This window comes from Rhagoletis pomonella, unplaced genomic scaffold (assembly GCF_013731165.1).
Source record: "Rhagoletis pomonella isolate Grant_MI unplaced genomic scaffold, Rhpom_1.0 Rhpom_scaffold_00002, whole genome shotgun sequence".
Lineage (NCBI taxonomy): Eukaryota > Metazoa > Arthropoda > Insecta > Diptera > Tephritidae > Rhagoletis > Rhagoletis pomonella.
The window spans coordinates 58,251,068-58,269,933 of record NW_023458556.1 but is presented as its reverse complement, the minus strand read 5'-3'; the positions used below and the strand labels follow the sequence as shown (position 1 = coordinate 58,269,933).

Genomic DNA, 18,866 nt, shown 5'->3' with positions numbered 1-18,866 from the left:
TTTATTTATTTATTTATTTATTTATTTATTTATTTATTTATTTATTTATGATCAATGCATGAACTTGGTAATAGTGAAGTGAATCAATCACTTTGGAACCTTTCGTAAGAGCAGTTGTGAAAACTGACATACGCAGAAGTGCGTTACACTCCAGATATTTTAGGTAAGTACTAACATAAAGCAGCTGATTTGTATCGAATCTTACTAAGTAGTTTTTCGATCAGTCTACCTGTGCCCATTTGGCAGTGGCTGCTTCTTTGGCTATTACTTGAAATACGCCTACGTTTACGACAATCCATGGACGCGTTGGTATGCCATGGTTGGTGTGATTGTAGCTGTGGCCTTGGCTGGCGCCCTAACGTTAAGGAAATATATGTAGCGACAGTATAGTTATGATCATTTCTACGTCATCTTCTACGGATTGATATGCTTCGTTATCAGCGCTTGCGTCATGTTAACAGATAACTTACATAGGTATGTACACAGTAAGTAAATATTTATATATTGAAGGGCAAGCGGTTGTACATATATACATAGTTTGAATATTCTCATACAGATATCTGCTTCTATTTCGGCTTCATCGGCGTTGGTACCACGCTCATTCCCTGCTATAGTTACATCAGCATACGCAGTTCGTCGCGTGGAACTCCACCGGAGCGCATAGCTTTGGGCAACACCTTCTATTTCTGTGGCGTCTCTGTGGGTTTCAGCATATTCAATGAATTCGAGGCAAACTACTGCGGGTGGATCTACTTGTGCATTACATTGTCCATGCTCTCTGGCGTGGTGGTCAATGAAGTGCTCCATTATTTTTTGGCATATACAATTACAAAGTGTCCTATGATCTTGCATTCAACTTGCTAAATGAGGAAAAATTAGTATTTCTGCCGAATAAGTCGATCTGTGCGCTATTTGTGGGCAGGGAGGACTTTTATGTGACACGAAATCGCCAATGGCTGGTTGTGGGTATAGCAGCGGTGCTGGTGTTGGAGCGTGCGCTCATATACTCTTCGTCATAGCTGCAGCTAGCTTGGATCTCAACCTTTGCCTACTGGGTAACCCAGCACCTGTATGGTGCATTTCTGTTAATCGCGTTCGACAGTGCGACAGGTTGCGTCTTGATGGCACGTTACAAGCCAAAATTAGTTTATTTAATGTTCGGCGTAATTAAGATCACCGCAGTCTCCGCGATGCTGGGTGTTTATGTGGATACTTCGACAGAACATTGCTTCTACTTTTTGTGTTTCTATTACACTTGTATCGGCGTGTATTCCAGCGTAGGTCTACAGCTTTCACTCGAATGTACGCCAATGCTTTATACGGAACTGGCTTTGGCTGTTGGCTACTCCATTGAGTTGCTTGTACTGGAGGTGCTAAAGTATGAAACGAAGACCGATGATGCTACTCGGTATGGGTATTTTCATTATACTATTGACTGCAGTGAGTATAGTTCTGGTGCTAATTTTCATGCCACGCTCTTGCGGTCTCATCGATATGCGGAATAAACTGATGGGTATAAAAAAGAAAAAGCCAGTGTCGCCGCCGCATATCGGACCTTGGAATACAAACTTTTTTATGTATCACGACCTGCAGCCGGACGATGTTAGGTGTGTTAAATTGGGCGGTAATCGTGTTTATCAGCAGTATCCACGGGAATCGTTGGCTAAGTTGGAAATGCTAAATTTTGTTGAGCGTCATGCGAGCGTTAGTTCAGGGAAGACCAATTTTTACTGAAAAGGTGTGAGGCTTACTATTGACTTGTGTGAGAAGATTTTTTATAAAATTAAACATAATATTGATATGCTATTTTGGGCAGCTTGTATCTTAGGTAATTTTTTTTCCGCACATATGTATTAATACGTATGTATGTATTTATTTACTAAAGTTACACCTAATTTTATGTTGCTATTTTTGGGTGGAACTTTCTCCGTTTTGCGGAACTTAACTTTTTTTGAAGGCCAGTAACTTGGAACTGAAGTAGGCTCGCTTGAAAACAAAGAAAAAAACGTTGATCAGTAATACTGCAATCGAGCCCTTCTTAGGTAGCTTATTTATTGCTGTTCTCTGTTGAAGAGGATTCAGACAAACAAGTACCTATCTTTCCGAGGGTGAAGATTACGTTGCTCGTTAAGGAAGCTTTAGGTAAATAAAGATTACAAAAATTTGGGTTTATAAAAAGTCAGGAAAGCAAAACACAAAATAAATTCGAAAAATAGTGCCAGACTCTAGACCAATCTTACTACACGTTTTTATGGTCGCCGATTGCAAAGTTGAGGCCAGTTTTCCTCCATCACTTCAGAATTTTTTCATAACCTCAAAAAATTTTACGGATATTATGTGAAAGGCAAGATTTTTGAGGTTAGCAAAAAATCCTGACATGACGGAGAAAAACTGACATCGGATTTGGATTCAGCAACCCCAAAAACGTATAGTATGATATATCTGTGTTCGGGCCCTATGTTACGTTTTTTTTTTGTGGATATATCTGGATAGGTAAGCGTGCTTGATAGTGCTGGTGTTCTTATTTGTTTAATGTCTGGACCCAGCGTCACCTAACGACTCAGACTCTAAACTAAAACTAAAACATCCGTCGTTCTAATTATGAAAACTATTACAAAATCTGGGTAGAACAGCGGCCAGGGGGGAATATATCTACAGAATCTTCGGGCGCAGCTAAATTTGAGGACAGAAAGCATATAGCACGTGGACAGCAAAGCAGCCATAGAGGTCTTCCCATTATGTAATAGTTCCTCCAGAAGAGTGTTCGGTAGCCGGGAAGCAATTGAAAGGATGCCTGAAAGTAGAAAGCTACACACTTGAGCAACAATACGCCGTACTAGGATCTCTAAGCCAGTTGAAGGAAAATTCCCGCCTGCAAGAAATTAACCTTTCACAGAAGATTGGAAACACCAACAATGACACTTGTTGGAAATGTGACGAGCAAGGTGCAAAAGAAATTCTGTAACACGTTTTGTACTTATGCCCCGTAGTGTAAAAACTGAGCTTGAACTGCCTAGGCTTACCAATTTGATAAGCTAAATGAAAGCTCAATTTTAGAACTTTAGGCATTACTGAAATTCACAAAAAGCTGTTATGCCAAACGCTGACTACTTTGACCCGTAAGGTCTGAGTGTTGCCCCTCCCCAGCCAGACAAACCTAACCTCATACATCGACTGGTGGAATCCCTGTACCAACATGTTATCTGGTTTATTACAGGCCACTGCTTACTCCCAGCGCACGCCAATAGGATGGGCCTCCCTCCAAACGAATGAGTTCCGTCGTAGCTGTCGCGATTTAGAGGAAATCGTGAGTGTAAAACATTATCTGAACTTCTCGTTGCCCAGGTATATTCTTATGAATGAGTCTGTAAAGAATCATTTTATTGTAGGATCTTGCCGTTGTACAGGAGCAATAACTTTTGTAACACGTTGTTATAATTTGAAGATTCGATTTTTTAATAAACAAAAAGAAAATTTTTGAAAAGATACAAACACGATCATTTCATGTATTATGGAACGAATTTCCATCATCCCTTGTCAAATTTGGTTTGGAGACAAACCGGTTTCAGCGTTGTGCCATCTTCAGTGTCATTTTTCGTTCTGCCTAATTTTTGTTGGTTGCTCGTATTGCTAAACTAAAAAGACGTACCTAACAAAAGAAAGAGGTAGTTAACAAGGAGTATAAATACGAGCAACCAACAAAAATTATGCAGAACGAAAAATGACACTGAAGATGGCACAACGCCGAAACCGGTTTGTCTCCAAACCAATTTGACAAGGGATGACGGAAATTCGTTCCATAATACATCATACACCCACCCTGTCGGAAACAACAACAACCGAAAAGTAAACGATCATTTCATTTCACAATCCAAAAATAAAAGAACAACAAGTATTTTAGCAACAAAGTTCCAAGTGTACTACAAGTCCGTTGGATATTCGAAGTTGAAAACTCACGAGGCAGCCGCTTCAACAAAAATATAATTAGGGGATTCACAAGACGTGTTAACCGTCGTAAAATCTTAAGGTTAACATCTTTTTTAATTAAAATGGTTTTAGGGGATTTCTAACTAAACCGAAATTCTTTTAAACTGATAAAGAATATATAATTAGCCAACCCCCCAACCATTTTAACCGCTATTTTACATAAACAAGTGTTAAGCTTAAGATTTTACGACGGTTAACACGTCTTGTGAATCCCCTAAATAATTCCAGAGCAGCTGCTAAACAAGTTCTTATTGATTTTGTCACCGAAATAACGGTGAAAATGGCGATGAGCTCCGAGCAGGCTACGACAGGCATGTGCAGTAAAGATACAGAGTGCTGACCAACTTATATAAGTTTGCAAAATTTCTCTATGCAACTTTTTGGATAAGACGTGGAAATTTTCAGGTTAAAGCTACAAATGGAAAGCCAAACGACAGTTGTAGCAGCAGCAGCAGACAATGCAAGTAAACAATGTACTCTTTGAAATAGTAAAAGAACTGATGGTTGACTACAGTTAACGAACTTTCAGCGTAACTGCTTTCGATTTAAATCGGAAATTCTATCAACATTTTAAATGCTTATTAATTAAATAGTCATATAAACAAGCTAGATGATGAAAAATATACGTTTTTAGTAATAAATGCTAATGAAGCTTGGGAAAAATTTCTAAATTTCGGTGTCTGTCACACTACCACATCAATTGTAGACGGTTAAGAGGATGTGACGAAATGCTTGGCATACATAGTTATTGCGTCTAAAGTTTAAAGGTGTAGCACTGACTTGGCTTGAATGGAATGCTTGGCGGCAAAGATGTTCTGATAAAGTCAGTAGAGACAAGCAGAGACCACATTTCGGACGCACGACGCAGGTTCGAGAAGCGAGTCTGGAAAGCCGAAGGTAGCACACATACGCCGTAGAACATAGCATATTTGCATTTAGGGCTTAGTTATTGTAAACAAAACATAAAGCGTTTTGTGTCCATACCTTTGAGGCATGTCGGCCCAGCACACCATCTTGTAAACAGTTAGCGGAATAAAGCAATATTCGATATCGTGCAAGTTCCGGACAAGGCGTGTTTTATTGACGGAACCCGACTACCTTTTTCAATACCCAGATAAAAATAAAAAAATAAAAAGAGCCGAACGGAATTGGGCAAAATTAAAGTTAAAAAGGTATGAGTCTAGGCTCGGGGGGTAATAGTGCGCCCCCCGTTATAATTATTTTATTTATTTAAAAAGCGTTATAAAAGCGTAATCAAGATTTACACGAAGGTACGTGTATATTCACAGTGACTATTAAACAAATGAACTGAAGATATTAATATTTGCTGTATAATCTCACAGGGGAACTCCACAAACGAGCCGTTTTTTAGACTGGAAAAACATGTATACCTACATACATATAGGGTGATACAAAGGTGGTGCAAATTGACAGCAATTATGTGTGATATGTTAATTCTTATTTTTTATTTTTACTTTAGACAATTGGTACTATTGGCTTTGGCAAACTTAGTCATGGAGCGATACTCAGTTGAACAACGCGTAAAAGTTATCCAAACCTCACCTAAACGCATACTTTAACAAGCCAAACTGCACCCACTGTAAGCAGAAACTATGCACTCACAACTAGTCACGGTTTGGTGTGGTTTTTGGGCTGGCGCCGTTAGCAGACCGTACATCTTCGAAAATGATGGTAACGCTGTTACGGTGAACGGTGAACGTTATCGTGACATGATAACAAACTTGACTACGACCTGAATTAAAAGAACATCTACGTGGACAATATGTGGTTTCAACAGGACGGTGGCATTTGCCACACAGCGCATGAAGCAATAGCCATATTACTAACATCTGCGCTCTTATTGAATCACCCTATACATATGCGTGCAGTTTATTTAATATTTATTAAGCCATTGAAATGAAAAAATTTCTTCGCCGTATTTTTAACGATTTTCCATACCTATCAATGTGCGTGTGTGAGGGAATTATAAAAGCAAAAAAACAAAATATCAACTAACACAACAACTACATACATGCTTAATTCCAAGATATGTATTTTCGCAGTTGAATTTTCCCAGCTGGTCATTGATGTAAGCAAAAAATTCCTTTATTTTCCACCTCACACAAATGAGTCAAAACCAAGAACGTTATCTTATCACGTTCGGTAGTCGACTTTATCAGAATCATATCATGGCAAAAACAAAAGGTTGGGCGCAAAAAATTACTACACTAACGCGGTCCATGCCCAGTATTATCATTTTGCAATTCAGTTCGGGTCGTTACGCTGGGAAGGGCAATCGCTTGCTGGTACAAACGTGGTCAATGTCATAGGAGGAGGCGCGAAATTGCGACAATTAAGAGGGCAGCCGCATTGTGCAATGCATTGAAATTCTAATATTATTTACATATATAATTTGTGAAACGATCATCCCAACCAGCTTGTGAAGACAAGGCGTAGGCAATGACTCGCAAACTTGCGAATTTGTGGGAAAATTTTGTGAATAAATTCTTCTTGTACGTGCCGACTTTTGTAGGTATGTAGGTATATTGCAAGCGATTAAAAAAAAAACAATTTATAATAAACGTAATACAAAAATATCAAGTACTAGAATTGTAATAAGTGGCATATTATTCAATTAACTAATAAAAGTTTCAACTGAACTTTCACAGTGTGCATCACATTCCTACCATGCGGCCTCATCTTCGGCTACACAATTTGCTCACTAATCGCTGAGCGTAATGTCAATGCGGGGCTCATTGAATATGGCCCAATGATATTTGGTGCTTGCACTGGCTGCGTGATTGCCGCCATCATGTTTTTGGTGAAATTCTACAAGGGACGGATAATTTTTTGGCATATCCCAATTTTGTTGTGCGCCGGTGTTAGTAATTTGCTAGCAAGTTGCTTCTACTTTGCCAATGGCTTGGGTAAGCATTATGATCTTTAGTGGATCTACATACATAGATAAGAAAATATAATTACTATCTATTATTAACAGAAAACTAATGTAATAGTTATTTTGCTTGGGGAGGCTTTCAGCTCATATGAAAGTATATACACACACATATATGTACAATAGGGTGGTCCAAAATGCACATGGGAAAAGTATAGTCGGAATTTTGATGCTCTCACTCCCTAGGATTTCTCTATACCGAAAAAATATACCCCTATTAAAATTCCGACTTTACTTTTTTTTGGATCACCCTAATGTATATAAAGTCTTATGAAAAATAATAGAAACACGACATTTTGACTATTTTTCGTTTGCTTGTTTAATGTTTATTATTATATTTTTTTTATAAAAATGTAGCTCATTATCTAACAACAACCCCATACACTTGTGGTCAGCTGATTAAGTCAAGAGAAATTTTGAAATTTCAAACTCCGTACAAAAATTTTTGAAAATTCAACAAACTTTAACAATTGCACTAAAAAATTTTTAAATTTGTATGCAGAATTTCTAGAAAAATTTTGCTTGTGCAGTTCGGAAGCGCATTGAATTTTAGTAGGTTAAATTGTTTTTTTTTGCTGATGGCGCTAGGCATTTTCTTCTATGCAAACGAAATTGCCAAGCATACTTTATTAAATTATTAAATATCAACGCGATTTTCTAGCGTCTTGAAATTTGCACCTTAACATTACTAATGAGCCACAAATTTGCACACCCAAAATTTTTCTAAAAATTTCGAATAAAAAGTTTAACATTTTTCGGTGCAATTGTTAGTTTGCTAAGTTTTCATAATTTTTGTACGAAGCGTTATATGTGGATTTATGTAGCGCTGTAGAAAAATTTGAAAAATTCAAAAAAGTGTTACAATATCAACAAACGTTTTATTAAAAGTTTTGTTGCATTTTTCTAAATTTTCTACAAAGTTTGGAATTTACACTCAACTAACTACATATATGGTTTTTGTTCGATAATGAATGAGCTGTATTTTTGACAAGATTTTATTCTACTTGCTCAGTATGCATGTATGTATGTTTGTTAGGGGCAAATCTTGCAATTAATTTTTGACCAACTTCCGATAACCGATGACAATGCAATACGAAAGATGAGTCAATCCGATAGGTGGCGCAGGATTCAAGGTATTTTAAAACCCCGTATTTATAGTCCAATTGTGTTCATATCTAGAACGTATATTAACTACATAAAAAGGAATAACTCCACTAAACATTTTGCCCATAGAAGGCGCACGAGTCGATATATTTGGTAAACCAGTATTTATAGTCCGATTTCGTTCATATTTAGAAAGCTTGCTATAAAAATATATATTTTTACTATTTACTTATTATATAAAAAGATAATAAACATTAAACAAACAAAAGAAAAATAGCCAAAACTGGTCAATATGACTAAATGTTAATGCATTATTGGCATACAAAGTACAAAGAATAAGCATAAAATTTTATTGACACTATCAAATATAAATCAGCAATCTACGTTTCGTTCTAGGTAATTTATCGCCATTAAGACATTCATTGCACCTACTGTTCTAAGGAATGCACCCATATGTGTCCATACATACATACATACATACATACATACTATACACAATGGCTTTGGGCCAATAATATTTTCTTATCATAGCACCTGGTATTAATTGATTTTTATATACGAGTGGATACACTTTGCAGTTTTTCAAGTGAAAAATGAGTTTCAAATTTACTAGATATTTAGTTAACGTAAAAAATACTTAATTCGTACAGTAGACCGTATCACTTTACATGCAGATAACCTTCGAGTCTAAAGTATTAGTGTAAGGCAATTTCTCTATGGCCGCACCTAGCAGTCTACAGCGGCTCAAACAAGTGTTCACATGTTGATTTTGTTCTTTAATATTCACAATCCTGATCTAATGTACAGTGTCGGACAAAACTAAAGCACAGACCCTACGTAGCAAGTGCTTAGCCGCATCAGCCTTAAGTTCCAAACAGAGTCAGACATAAGAAGACAAAGACGAAGCTGAAAGCGAATTGCAATTGACAAAATCTCATTAAATATTTAGGTCAGAGAATGATTCGATTGTAAAATTAGGTAAAGCTTAGAGCTACTGTTTTTGTTGGGATACACAACATTTTCATCTTCGTCTTCACTCGCGCTATGATAACTTTTCTTACAAATGCATTTGTTTTCCACAGCACTGCTTTTCGTCTTTAGCCTCAAGTTGGTCTTTCATCTTCGGCCTCGATTCTATTTTGTTTGTACCTTAGGTCACGTTAGGTGGTGAGCATTTGCCGTGTCTGAAAAATGCATCTAACGGACCAGTGTTCTGGGAAGTACCCAGTGAGTGATTGCAGGTCCTCTCTGCTTAAGTAAAGGGAATTTCGAAACTTCTTAAGACGAACAGATAAATCGCTAAGCTTATATCTACCTTGGAAATGCAGTCCAGTGATTTTTTATTTTTATTTTTGTATCTACTAAACTGTTTATGACCTAGCTTCTGTGTGCTTTGGCTAGCCCAAAAATGTATTCGGAACCATGTGGTTGCTTCGCCTGTTCGTTGTCACCATGTTCCTCATGCCCCGGTATTCAGCCCAGTTGTACTGTATTTATGGTTACAAGGACTTCAGTGCTAATTTCTGCTTTATAAATGGTGGAGTCTCGTCTATGTCCGGTGGTGGTGTGCCAGAACGGCATTCACAGGTCTAGAGTCTACATAACTCGAGACTGACTCCCTGTGAATGCCGTTCAGGGCCAGTACGTAAGCTGACGGGTCCAGAGGCTGCTTGACGAGCCTCTGGACTTCGTCCGTCAGTTCATATAGATGCCTCCTGACGTGCCTAGGCGAGGGCTCGAGGTGGCTACTTCTGTGGCTCCCGATCAGGAACTGCTTACAGAGCATTATGTTGTGCTCCTTTATGGGGAGCATTTGTGCCTCGTTGTGGAGGTGATGTTCTGGTGACATCAGGAGGCATCCTGTCGCTGTCCTGAGTGTGGTGTTCTGTACAGTCTGTAGCTTCGTCCACTGCGTCCTATCAGTCGCCGGCGACCTCACTGGTGCTGCGTAGTTTAAAACCGGCCGGCCTATTGCCTTGTATGTTTCCAGCAACGTTTCTTTGTCTTTGCCCCAAGTACTGCCGGCTAGCGACTTGAGGAACTTATTGCGGCTCTGTACTTTATTGACAATAGCGGTTGCGTGCGCAGAGAAGGAGAGCAGGCTGTGGAATGTTACTCCGAATATTTTGGGATTATTCACCGTCGGATTTGGTGTGTCATCGACGTGAATTCCCAGAGTTTGCCTGGCCTCCTTCATCAAGGTTGTGAACAGGGTCGCAGAGGATTTCGTAGGGGAGAGGGCTAGACACTTTGCAGTGAAGAAGCGAGAAAGTTCGGAGAGATACCCGTTTACTTTCGAACACAGGTCATCAATTCCATTCCCAGTCGCCATGATCGAGCAATCGTCGGCGTAAGAGAGAGAGAGAGACAAAGAGACTCCCTCTGGTGGTTGAGGAAGCTTTGAAATGTAAAAATTAAACAGTAGCGGGGAAAGGACACCACCCTGTGGAACCCCCTGTTTTATTTTTCTGTGTTTTCTCGATTTGTCTCTAAACATTACCGACGAGTGTCGACCACTCAGATAATTTGCCGACCACCGTTTGAGCCTCTGTGGGAGAGAGGAAGCCTCTATATCTTCTAGTAGCGTGGAATGGCAGACGGTGTCAAACGCCTTTGACAAGTCCAACGCTACTAGAATCGTTCTCTCACAGGGACGGTTACGGTTAAGGCCACGAGTTATCTGAGTGTTTATGGCGTTAAGTGCTGTTGTTGTACTGCTTCTCTGGGGTCAGATGGTTTGTGAAATACTGGAGCAGCAAGGCCTCGAGTGTCTTCGCTACCGGGGAAAGGAGTGTTATCGGCTGATACGAATCTCCTTTGTTGGCAGGTTTCGCCGGTTTGAGCAGTGGGACCACTCTCCCCACCTTCCAGATGTCTGGGATGATGAGAGTGGCCATAGACAAATTGAGGACCTCCGTTAGGTACGCTACTCCCGCAGGACCCAAATTTTTCAGCATCAGCATGCATATTCCGTCGGAACCCATGGCTTTGGAGGCTTTCGCCTTCCCGATGGCCACCTGAACTTCACCGCAAGTGAATGCAAGGGGGGCACAGGTTGTTGGCAGTTTGTGCAGCCTTTTGGTCACTCGACGCTTGGCTTTGTCCACCGGAGGATGCAGTATGAACTGCCGGCTAAAATAGCTCGCGCATCGCTCCGGGGTCTGACGAAGCATGGTCGCCGAAAGAAATTACGACTCTGTCGTCGTGCTTCGTCAGATTGGATAATGACCTCACGGTTGACCAAAGCTTCCTCACACCAGAGGTGAAGTTACAGGTCTTCAGATGCTCTTCCCACTTCTTCCGCTTATGTACGTTCACTAGTTGCCGAAACTCCGCGTTGAGATCCCTGATACGGGGATCTCCGGGATCGGCCTGACGAAGGCTATCACGCTCATCGGCTAGAATAGCCGCTTCAGCAGGGAAATTTGGACGTGGGTCAGTAATACATCCTGCCGGTACGAAGCGAGCTGCAGCAACGGTGACAGCCCTGCGGAACTTAAGTTCACCAAGGTGGACGTCGGTTGGTGTGGGGAAAGCAGCGAAGGTGTTTTCAGTAAATTCCGCGAAGCCTTTCCAATCAGCTTTAGATAAGTTGATATAGGTCCGGTGTTCCGCGGAAGCAAAGTCGGTTGGTTTATCGATCGAGATGACAATGGGCAGAAGGTCTGATGCTAACGTCAGCATAGGTCGCCATGATATGCTGTTTATCAGACTAGCGCTGACTATTGTTATGTCTGGCGAGCTGCAGCAGCTGCCCATAATCCTGGTGGGTGCGTCGTCGTTCATTGTGCAGAATGTCGAATCGTCTATCTGCTCAGCCAAGTCAGTTCCCCTACGATCGTTTGACAGGCTTGAGTGCCAAAGATCGTGGTGCGCATTAAAGTCACCTACTACCATACGGTTTTCACCTCTGAGGAGCGCACCTATGTCAGGGTGATATCCTGCCGGGCAGCAGGTGACAGGGGGTATATATACGTTAAATACTTCGAGCTCAACATCGCCTGACCGGATAGCAATGCCCTGACATTCTAGAGTGGTATCCCTGCGGTCGATGTCTGCTTCGATAAGAAGATACAGCACGGTGTGGTGCGTGATGAACGCTAAGCCACCACCATTATCTCGTTCGCGATCTCGACGGTGCACGTTGTACCCGGCACAATTCAACAGTGTTGAATTGCTGTGCAACTTCGTCTCTTGGACCGCAGCTATTAATATGCCACGCCTTCAATTTAGAGTAGTTGCTCATTGGTATCGCTTCCTTGAAATTCGACCCCACTATACCAGCCCCACATTTTCCATTTTCCAGTTTTGATCCACTAGGAGTCCTTAGTTTCGAAACTATTGCGTCGCGCATATGCATTATGGGGTCCTTAGCAAACTTCGTTATTATCTTAATGTTTCCGCTTTTAAAGTCGGAAGGGAGGTATTCCAACGAAGACGCTGAGTCCATTAGGAGGGCAGGTGATATAGTCCAGAGTGAGCCTTCCACCGGAAGGTTAATTTTGAATTTGAGTTGCTATTTTTTGTTTTGAAAAACCTGGTTGTTTGAAGGAACTAGTGTAACAATCTGGAACGTTACGTATTTTCAAGATCGCGAAATGCAAATACGAAAGCACAATATCTTACGAATGTTTTTAAGTCGCAGGAGCTTGCGGACTTAATGAAAAATTTTATTTTTTTTTGTTTATGCGGGTCTTTAAGCAAACGCGGGATATGTATGTACGTACATTAGCGTGGTCCAAAAATGCATGTGAATTAGTAAAGTCGGAATTTTTATGCTCTCACCCCCTAGGATTATATGGGGAAAAATCAACTTTTCGTAGAAATGGTATAGAATTATTGAAAATCAATCGTTTTCGATCGGAAAACTCTTTAGAAGATTTCCAGTACTAATACCCAATTACAAATTTTTATAGTAACTACAGTATCGGTCATATCTATAGCACTCCATTTCAAAGTGATATTATGTGCCAATTATGTTTTTTTATTTATTTTTAAGAATTTTCAATTAAAATACAGTTCTTTCTCTAACTACCCCCATATAAATCCAAGTTTAACAATTTGTAGAAAACTACAAAAAAGTGCAACAAATTTCCACCTTACTTTCAACCTTTTTTTCTCGGAAGTGTTACAATTTTTTTGAGTACACAGTTTTATAGCCCAATTAATTTAAGTCTAATAATGTGCAAGTTTCAAGTGGCTAAAAGTTACCGTTGATTTTTTAGAATTTTTTTCGCCAAAGGTGTTGCGGATTTCTTCCATATAGAAATAAATTGCGTTTATTCTTTATATGGAAGCCAATGCGCCAAAAATATTTCTAAAAAATTAACGGTGAAACTTGCACATTATTAGTCTAAAATTGCAGGAGCTAAAAACTTTGTACTCAAAAAAAATCTAACACTTCCGCACTTTTTTCTAGTTTTCTACAAATTGTTAAACTTGGGTATATATGGGGTTTGTCTGAGAATGAACTATATTTTAAGTGAAAATTCTTAAAAATAAATAAATAAACATAAGTGGCTCACAATATCACTTTGAAATGGCGTGCTATAGATATGACCGATACTGTATATTTATAGGTCCACCAAAAATCCCAGAAAATGCAATTGAGGCACCAATAAAAAATCTTTAGTATAAAAAAATGGTTAAATAAACAATTGGGTATTATAACGATAATAAAGAAAACCGAGAGTTTTCCGATTGAGAAATATTTATTTTCTATAATTCTATACCATATAAAATACATGGAAAGATTTGAGCGCTTTAAGCGAACGCTAAATATTTCAAAATAAAAAATAGGGGTATATGTTTCCGGTACAGAATATTCCTAAGGGGTGAGAGCATTAAAATTCGGACTACTTGTTATGTACCACCCTAAAAAAACATACATAGGTAGATGACCGCAAGCTGAATTTCGCGCTTTAGTTTTGTCTATACCAGCAGTTTATAATGTATTTTGGTAGATCGCTGATTGGTAAGTAGATCTTATAGGTTTTATGAGTGGTTCACCTTAGATTTAAAATGAGTTTTACGGCGCATCCCGTACATTGCCATGTTTTCCACGTTCCCGGCCGTGATCTAATCGTCGTACAAAAAAATTTAGGCACACAAGTTTTGGAGAATGAAATTCTCTACAACCTTGGAATTTCAATATGCTATGTATTTTCAACAGAAATTGTCAAAAAATGGCGAAAACCGTGACAATGTAAAATTTTTTTGCAGTTTTTGCAAATTTTTTACAATAAGAAATGCTATTTTTTGAAAACCTTCTATGTATATAACAAATGTGGGAAATTAAATTCTCTACATATGTATTTGTATACAACCATTTTTTACGAAAAATGCAAAATAAGCTTGCAAATTGAAAAAAAAACAAAAAAAAAACTTTGACAAGACTGTGGATCCATGATCTACTTGTCAAATAGTAGTAAACTGCATCAAAAAAGTGGTGTTACACATTTTTTTTTAAGAAAAAGTCTAATTTTACTGGGCTATAGATACGTCGTAAATAGTGGCCGTAAATTTACGACTTATATTCTAATCAACAAGTTGATATTGTATCTTACAAACGCGTTGGCTAGATTGAAAGAACAAAAGCATATGACAAAATTTAGTCACACCACCCTACCTATCTTATCATAATTATAGTTTTTTTTTAGTATAATATCGCATTACCAAAATGCCTAAATGACCAGCAAATACCATCCTTATACATATGTGTGTACATATGTATGTATGTATGTGGGTACAATATAATATCAGAACTACGTGTTACACAAATTTAAATCATATACTTAAATTTCGCATAAGGGAATATGTGTTTGTGTTTTCTATTTGTACTTCTCAATGTTTTGTGCTTTATTTGCTATACCTTAATTTAGTTTTTATATATGTACATATGTACCTTGCATATTTTAATTTTTGCATATCTTTTCAGACACTGCTGGCGCTTTCATCTCATACTTTGCGTACAGTTTAAATTATATAGCTGGTTTGAGTTTTCTACACACAACGCTTCATAAACGCAGCCGTTCAATAATGCTTACTCTTGCATTCTCAATCTTTCTGCTTGGTACTGCGTCGGCCGTTAGCCTTGTTGGTACTAGCTATACGAAAACGGACAACAATCTCAATGCAACAGCTACACAAGTACCTAAAGGTCTTTATGTGCCTTTTGCTGGACTCTACTTTACTATTTCCATTGTAATTTTAGCTGTGCTTATAGGTTGTAAGGTGATGGATTATTTGGGCATAGTAGATTGTCAAAATATTTTGGATAATGAATTTCGTATTGCCAATTCGAATGGCAGTATCTTTGATAAACGTAATGATATCATTAAACGTGTCAAGTTTCTTTATGTGACTAAGAATCAACAATGGAACGTAACCTTGGTGGTGCTTTTCACCGAAGCAATCCAGTATGCTCTCTTCGTGTACTATATTTTTTGGTTTGTAATGAATCCAGCCATCCGATTGACTGAGGTTGATAATGTGGCTGCAATGCTTTGGGTTGTATTCGCCGGTTCTGTTGTATGCATTTTGATTGTGATCTTGTTCAGTGTTAAAGTCACATTTGTATCGAATGAGTGTTGTCTCATCATACTGTGTATTTTGAGCATGATCATTTGCAATTCTGTAGATACAACAGTACCACTATGGTTTATACTATTCTTCTTTGGTTTGTCCTTTTCAAACTTACAAATTTCATTAGTGGAAGTTACGCATTTCCGCTACACCGAGTTGCTTTTCTTTGTATCCTATTTGGCGAAGTTGATTAGCACTAGCATGGTGTATTACTATTTTGTTTCAAATTCTAAAAATTCCTTTTTCTATGCAACGGATCGAAGTACAATTATGGCACAAGGATTTGTGTATATGCTAATCACAGCATTAGTTGCGCTCGTGGTGGGCGTAAAAGTGCCGCGTACACATTGTATGACACTCTTCGAAATACAATACGATTTGCTAGGTATAATATTTAAACAACATGAGATAGAGCAATTGGATGTGACGTGCTTGCAGGATGGATCTATTCCAACGATAAGTGCACATATGCACTATTGATGAATGTGAGACAGATATACTTCATTAGATTATAAGTATATACAATAAATTTATTTGTAGTTAGGTTAAGATAATTTTATATTTAAAAAAACGTGGTAATAAATTTTATTTCCCAAGAATTTATTATTTATTTAACCTTTGTTAGCGTGTTATATTAAAAATTTTCACAGGGGTTGTGCGATCCCAGTAAAAATTGCATTTATCCAAAGGTATAACATCTCGCTCGACGTATCGGAAATGCAGCTGAGCTGAAAATAATAAACTTTGGATACAATAAATTTGGATACAATTTTAGTATTCACACTAGCTCTTCTGGTTTTTGGTTACTATTTTCAGTGATTCTTTTGGAACTGACTAAAATATCGTACCACATAACCAGATAACCAGTAGAGCGTGAATACCTACAATATATGAGGCCTTGAGCGCCAGTGTATGCTGACAATTAAAAAAAAGGTGAGGTGCACTTTAAAATGCATTACTAGAATCGAAACGGCAACAGCTCCAGGCACGCCTTTTTAGTTTTCTTTTAGCATAATATATAGCATCAGGTAGGTGCAATGAACTTTTAGTAAAATACCGCATTTATATTCTAATAGATCTTCCTTTCTCATGCTCCTCTTTTTTTGTAGAAAGGCACCTCTGGCTTTCATGGCCTTATATGTAAAAAGTGTAAGTTATATGAAAACCTTAAGTAGATACTCACAAAGTGAATTCAGAAACGTCTGAAGCGTGTGTTCGTTCCTTACCGTTGCGGCAAGTAACATTTCACACTTATCTTTTCTAATTTTAAAAACGTAATCGATGGCATGCGTCAATGACTCGAAAACGGTGTCATCATATACTACGTCCGCTGCTAAAATTACATCAGCTGCAAAGGAATCTGGCCATTTCATATCTTCGATTGCACCCCATTCCAGCTTATTCAAACTTAATGTGCTTTGATTTACCACAAAGAGACCATCGCTGGTTTCATTAGCTTCCGTGAAATTTCGACACACATTTTCTTTCATTAGATCCACACATTCGCGACTGCCATCTGTTAGTAATATATGACGTACGCCACAACACCGCACTAAAATCATACCACACAAACCAGTGCCGGCACCTAGCTCTAAAACGCACTCTTCTTTCACTATATGCGTATTCTCTACTAAGTAGTCTGCTAATGCAATTGAAGCTTGCCAACTGCATAATCCTGTTGTGCCTTCCGCCACAAAACTTTTGGATTCACGCAATGTTAGTTCAACCTTAAGTGCAGGCTGAAAATAATGCTTGTAAGCGTACTTTTCAGTTGTATCTTGTGCTATTCGCTGCTGAACGGCACAGTAACATTCATATACACTGTCATGCACTTCGTCATATCTGCGTTCCAGATGCTGCAACAGACGTTTCAGGAAATTAAGCTGATAACTGATTTTAACCGGATACTTTTGGTTGAGTGCATGTAGGACTGTGTTTTCTACGAGTTGTTGCTGCTGTTCCCATGTAAGGTCATCTGGAATGGCCTATAATGTAAATGAGTGATCACGATTATAAAATTGATATGGCTGAAAATCGTTTACCAAATACCTCCCAGTCGATACAGTGCAGCGGATAACAACAAAGAAATTGATACTTTAGCAAATCGAGGAACCGTTGGTGATTTTCTTTCATTCTTTAATTGAATAAAATCAGCAAATGTAAAATAAATCCATGCACGCAAAAACTGAAACAAAAACGTACTCACGTAAACAAAACGAAGATTTCGGCAGTAAATAATAAACAGCTGTTGAGTAGCCGCCAGGTATGTTATTGACACATGTTTGCGCACAGTGTTGCTTTTAAAATATTAAAATGAATAAAGTGTGAAATAGGGCCGTGCGTCAGTAAAAACCTTGGCGCATATTCATAGTCATATTTAGTACTCAACTAAGTCGAAACTATTCTGTCACAACTAAAGCTATTCATAGTCGCCTTAGTTTCGACTTTTCTGGCTAAGTACCAACTTAAAATTTAGTTTCGGCTGCAGCTGCAACTAAGTCGTAACTAGGAAGAAGTATTTTATCAAATTAAGGGAAAACAGACGAAATATGTAAAAATTAAGTTGGTAGAGGGTGATTTTGATAATATTGAATAATCTCCCATTAAAATATACAAAGAGCGATTCATTTTAATTTTTAAATTCTCAAATAATAAGTCAGTTTCACGCTAGTTCTTTTAAAGTAAATTTGTGCATAACATTTAGATATCTACTATTTGTATGTTTCACAGCATGCTTTCGATAAATATCGACTTCACTTCATTGCGGATGTTTTGGCTATTTCACACAATTAAGAAGAAAATGATACCTTATTATTTTGCATAATCATGCAATGAAAATAAAAATTACATAAACGGATGATCAAACTTGACATTATTTAATAAAAATGTAATTTTTCCAAAATATCGTAAAGAAAAATCGATACATTTTCACACTCGTTTTGCTATATCGTAAACTAAGTCGAAACTGCTTAGTGGAAGTCTGAAATGCGACTATGAATAGAAATAAATTTTAAGTTGGTACTTAAATTTAAGTTGCAACTTTGTTAGTTTCGACTTGCTGGACTATGAATACGCGCCCTTTTCTTTTGTAAAACTAGGAGCGTGACAGACGTGGCAATATTTCCAACTTTTCCATGCAATTCGCTTTCGAAATGAGAAAGGGAAAGGGAAAACTTTCACCTATAAATCCCTAAGGACCTCATAGAAAAATGACTAAAAATCGCAATTTTCACTTGCG

At 38.2% G+C, this 18,866-nt stretch overlaps 2 protein-coding genes and 1 pseudogene across 4 annotated transcripts; 2 read left to right on the top strand and 1 right to left on the bottom strand.

Annotated features, from left to right (window-relative positions):
- Positions 1–54: 54 nt before the first annotated feature.
- On the top strand, positions 55–1,906 carry LOC118753992 (annotated as a pseudogene).
- Positions 1,907–6,000: 4,094 nt separating this feature from the next.
- LOC118733868 lies at positions 6,001–16,214 on the top strand. The gene is made up of 3 exons (XM_036463489.1): positions 6,001–6,520; positions 6,657–6,914; positions 14,982–16,214. The coding sequence occupies exons 1-3, from the start codon at positions 6,448–6,450 to the stop codon at positions 16,106–16,108; spliced, it is 1,458 nt and encodes a 485-aa protein (XP_036319382.1). The 5' UTR covers positions 6,001–6,447; the 3' UTR covers positions 16,109–16,214.
- Positions 16,016–17,867, bottom strand: LOC118733869 (protein-lysine N-methyltransferase EEF2KMT). 3 transcript variants are annotated; one of them, XM_036463490.1, is made up of 5 exons: positions 17,835–17,867; positions 17,678–17,762; positions 16,812–17,613; positions 16,245–16,356; positions 16,028–16,101 (listed from the first exon to the last, which is right to left on the bottom strand). In XM_036463490.1, the coding sequence occupies exons 2-4, from the start codon at positions 17,759–17,761 to the stop codon at positions 16,250–16,252; spliced, it is 993 nt and encodes a 330-aa protein (XP_036319383.1). In that variant the 5' UTR covers position 17,762; positions 17,835–17,867; the 3' UTR covers positions 16,028–16,101; positions 16,245–16,249. The 3 variants fall into 3 exon arrangements, 2 of the variants coding, with proteins under 2 accessions (XP_036319384.1, XP_036319383.1); XR_004992300.1 differs by having other exon boundaries at positions 16,016–16,101; positions 16,245–16,351; positions 17,678–17,852; XM_036463491.1 differs by having other exon boundaries at positions 16,016–16,101; positions 16,245–16,370; positions 17,678–17,852.
- Between the last annotated feature and the right edge of the window lie 999 nt (positions 17,868–18,866).

Coding starts and splice junctions, on each gene's coding strand:
- LOC118733869 (XM_036463490.1), bottom strand. CDS start 17,761: ATGAAAGAAAATCACCAACGGTTCCTCGATTTGCTAAAGTATCAATTT. Junction 17,614..17,677: donor TGCACTGTATCGACTGGGAG/GTATTTGGTAAA, acceptor TTTACATTATAG/GCCATTCCAGATGACCTTAC. Junction 16,357..16,811: donor GACGTTTCTGAATTCACTTT/GTGAGTATCTAC, acceptor TATTATTTTCAG/CTCAGCTGCATTTCCGATAC.
- LOC118733868 (XM_036463489.1), top strand. CDS start 6,448: ATGACTCGCAAACTTGCGAATTTGTGGGAAAATTTTGTGAATAAATTC. Junction 6,521..6,656: donor GTACGTGCCGACTTTTGTAG/GTATGTAGGTAT, acceptor GAACTTTCACAG/TGTGCATCACATTCCTACCA. Junction 6,915..14,981: donor CTACTTTGCCAATGGCTTGG/GTAAGCATTATG, acceptor ATATCTTTTCAG/ACACTGCTGGCGCTTTCATC.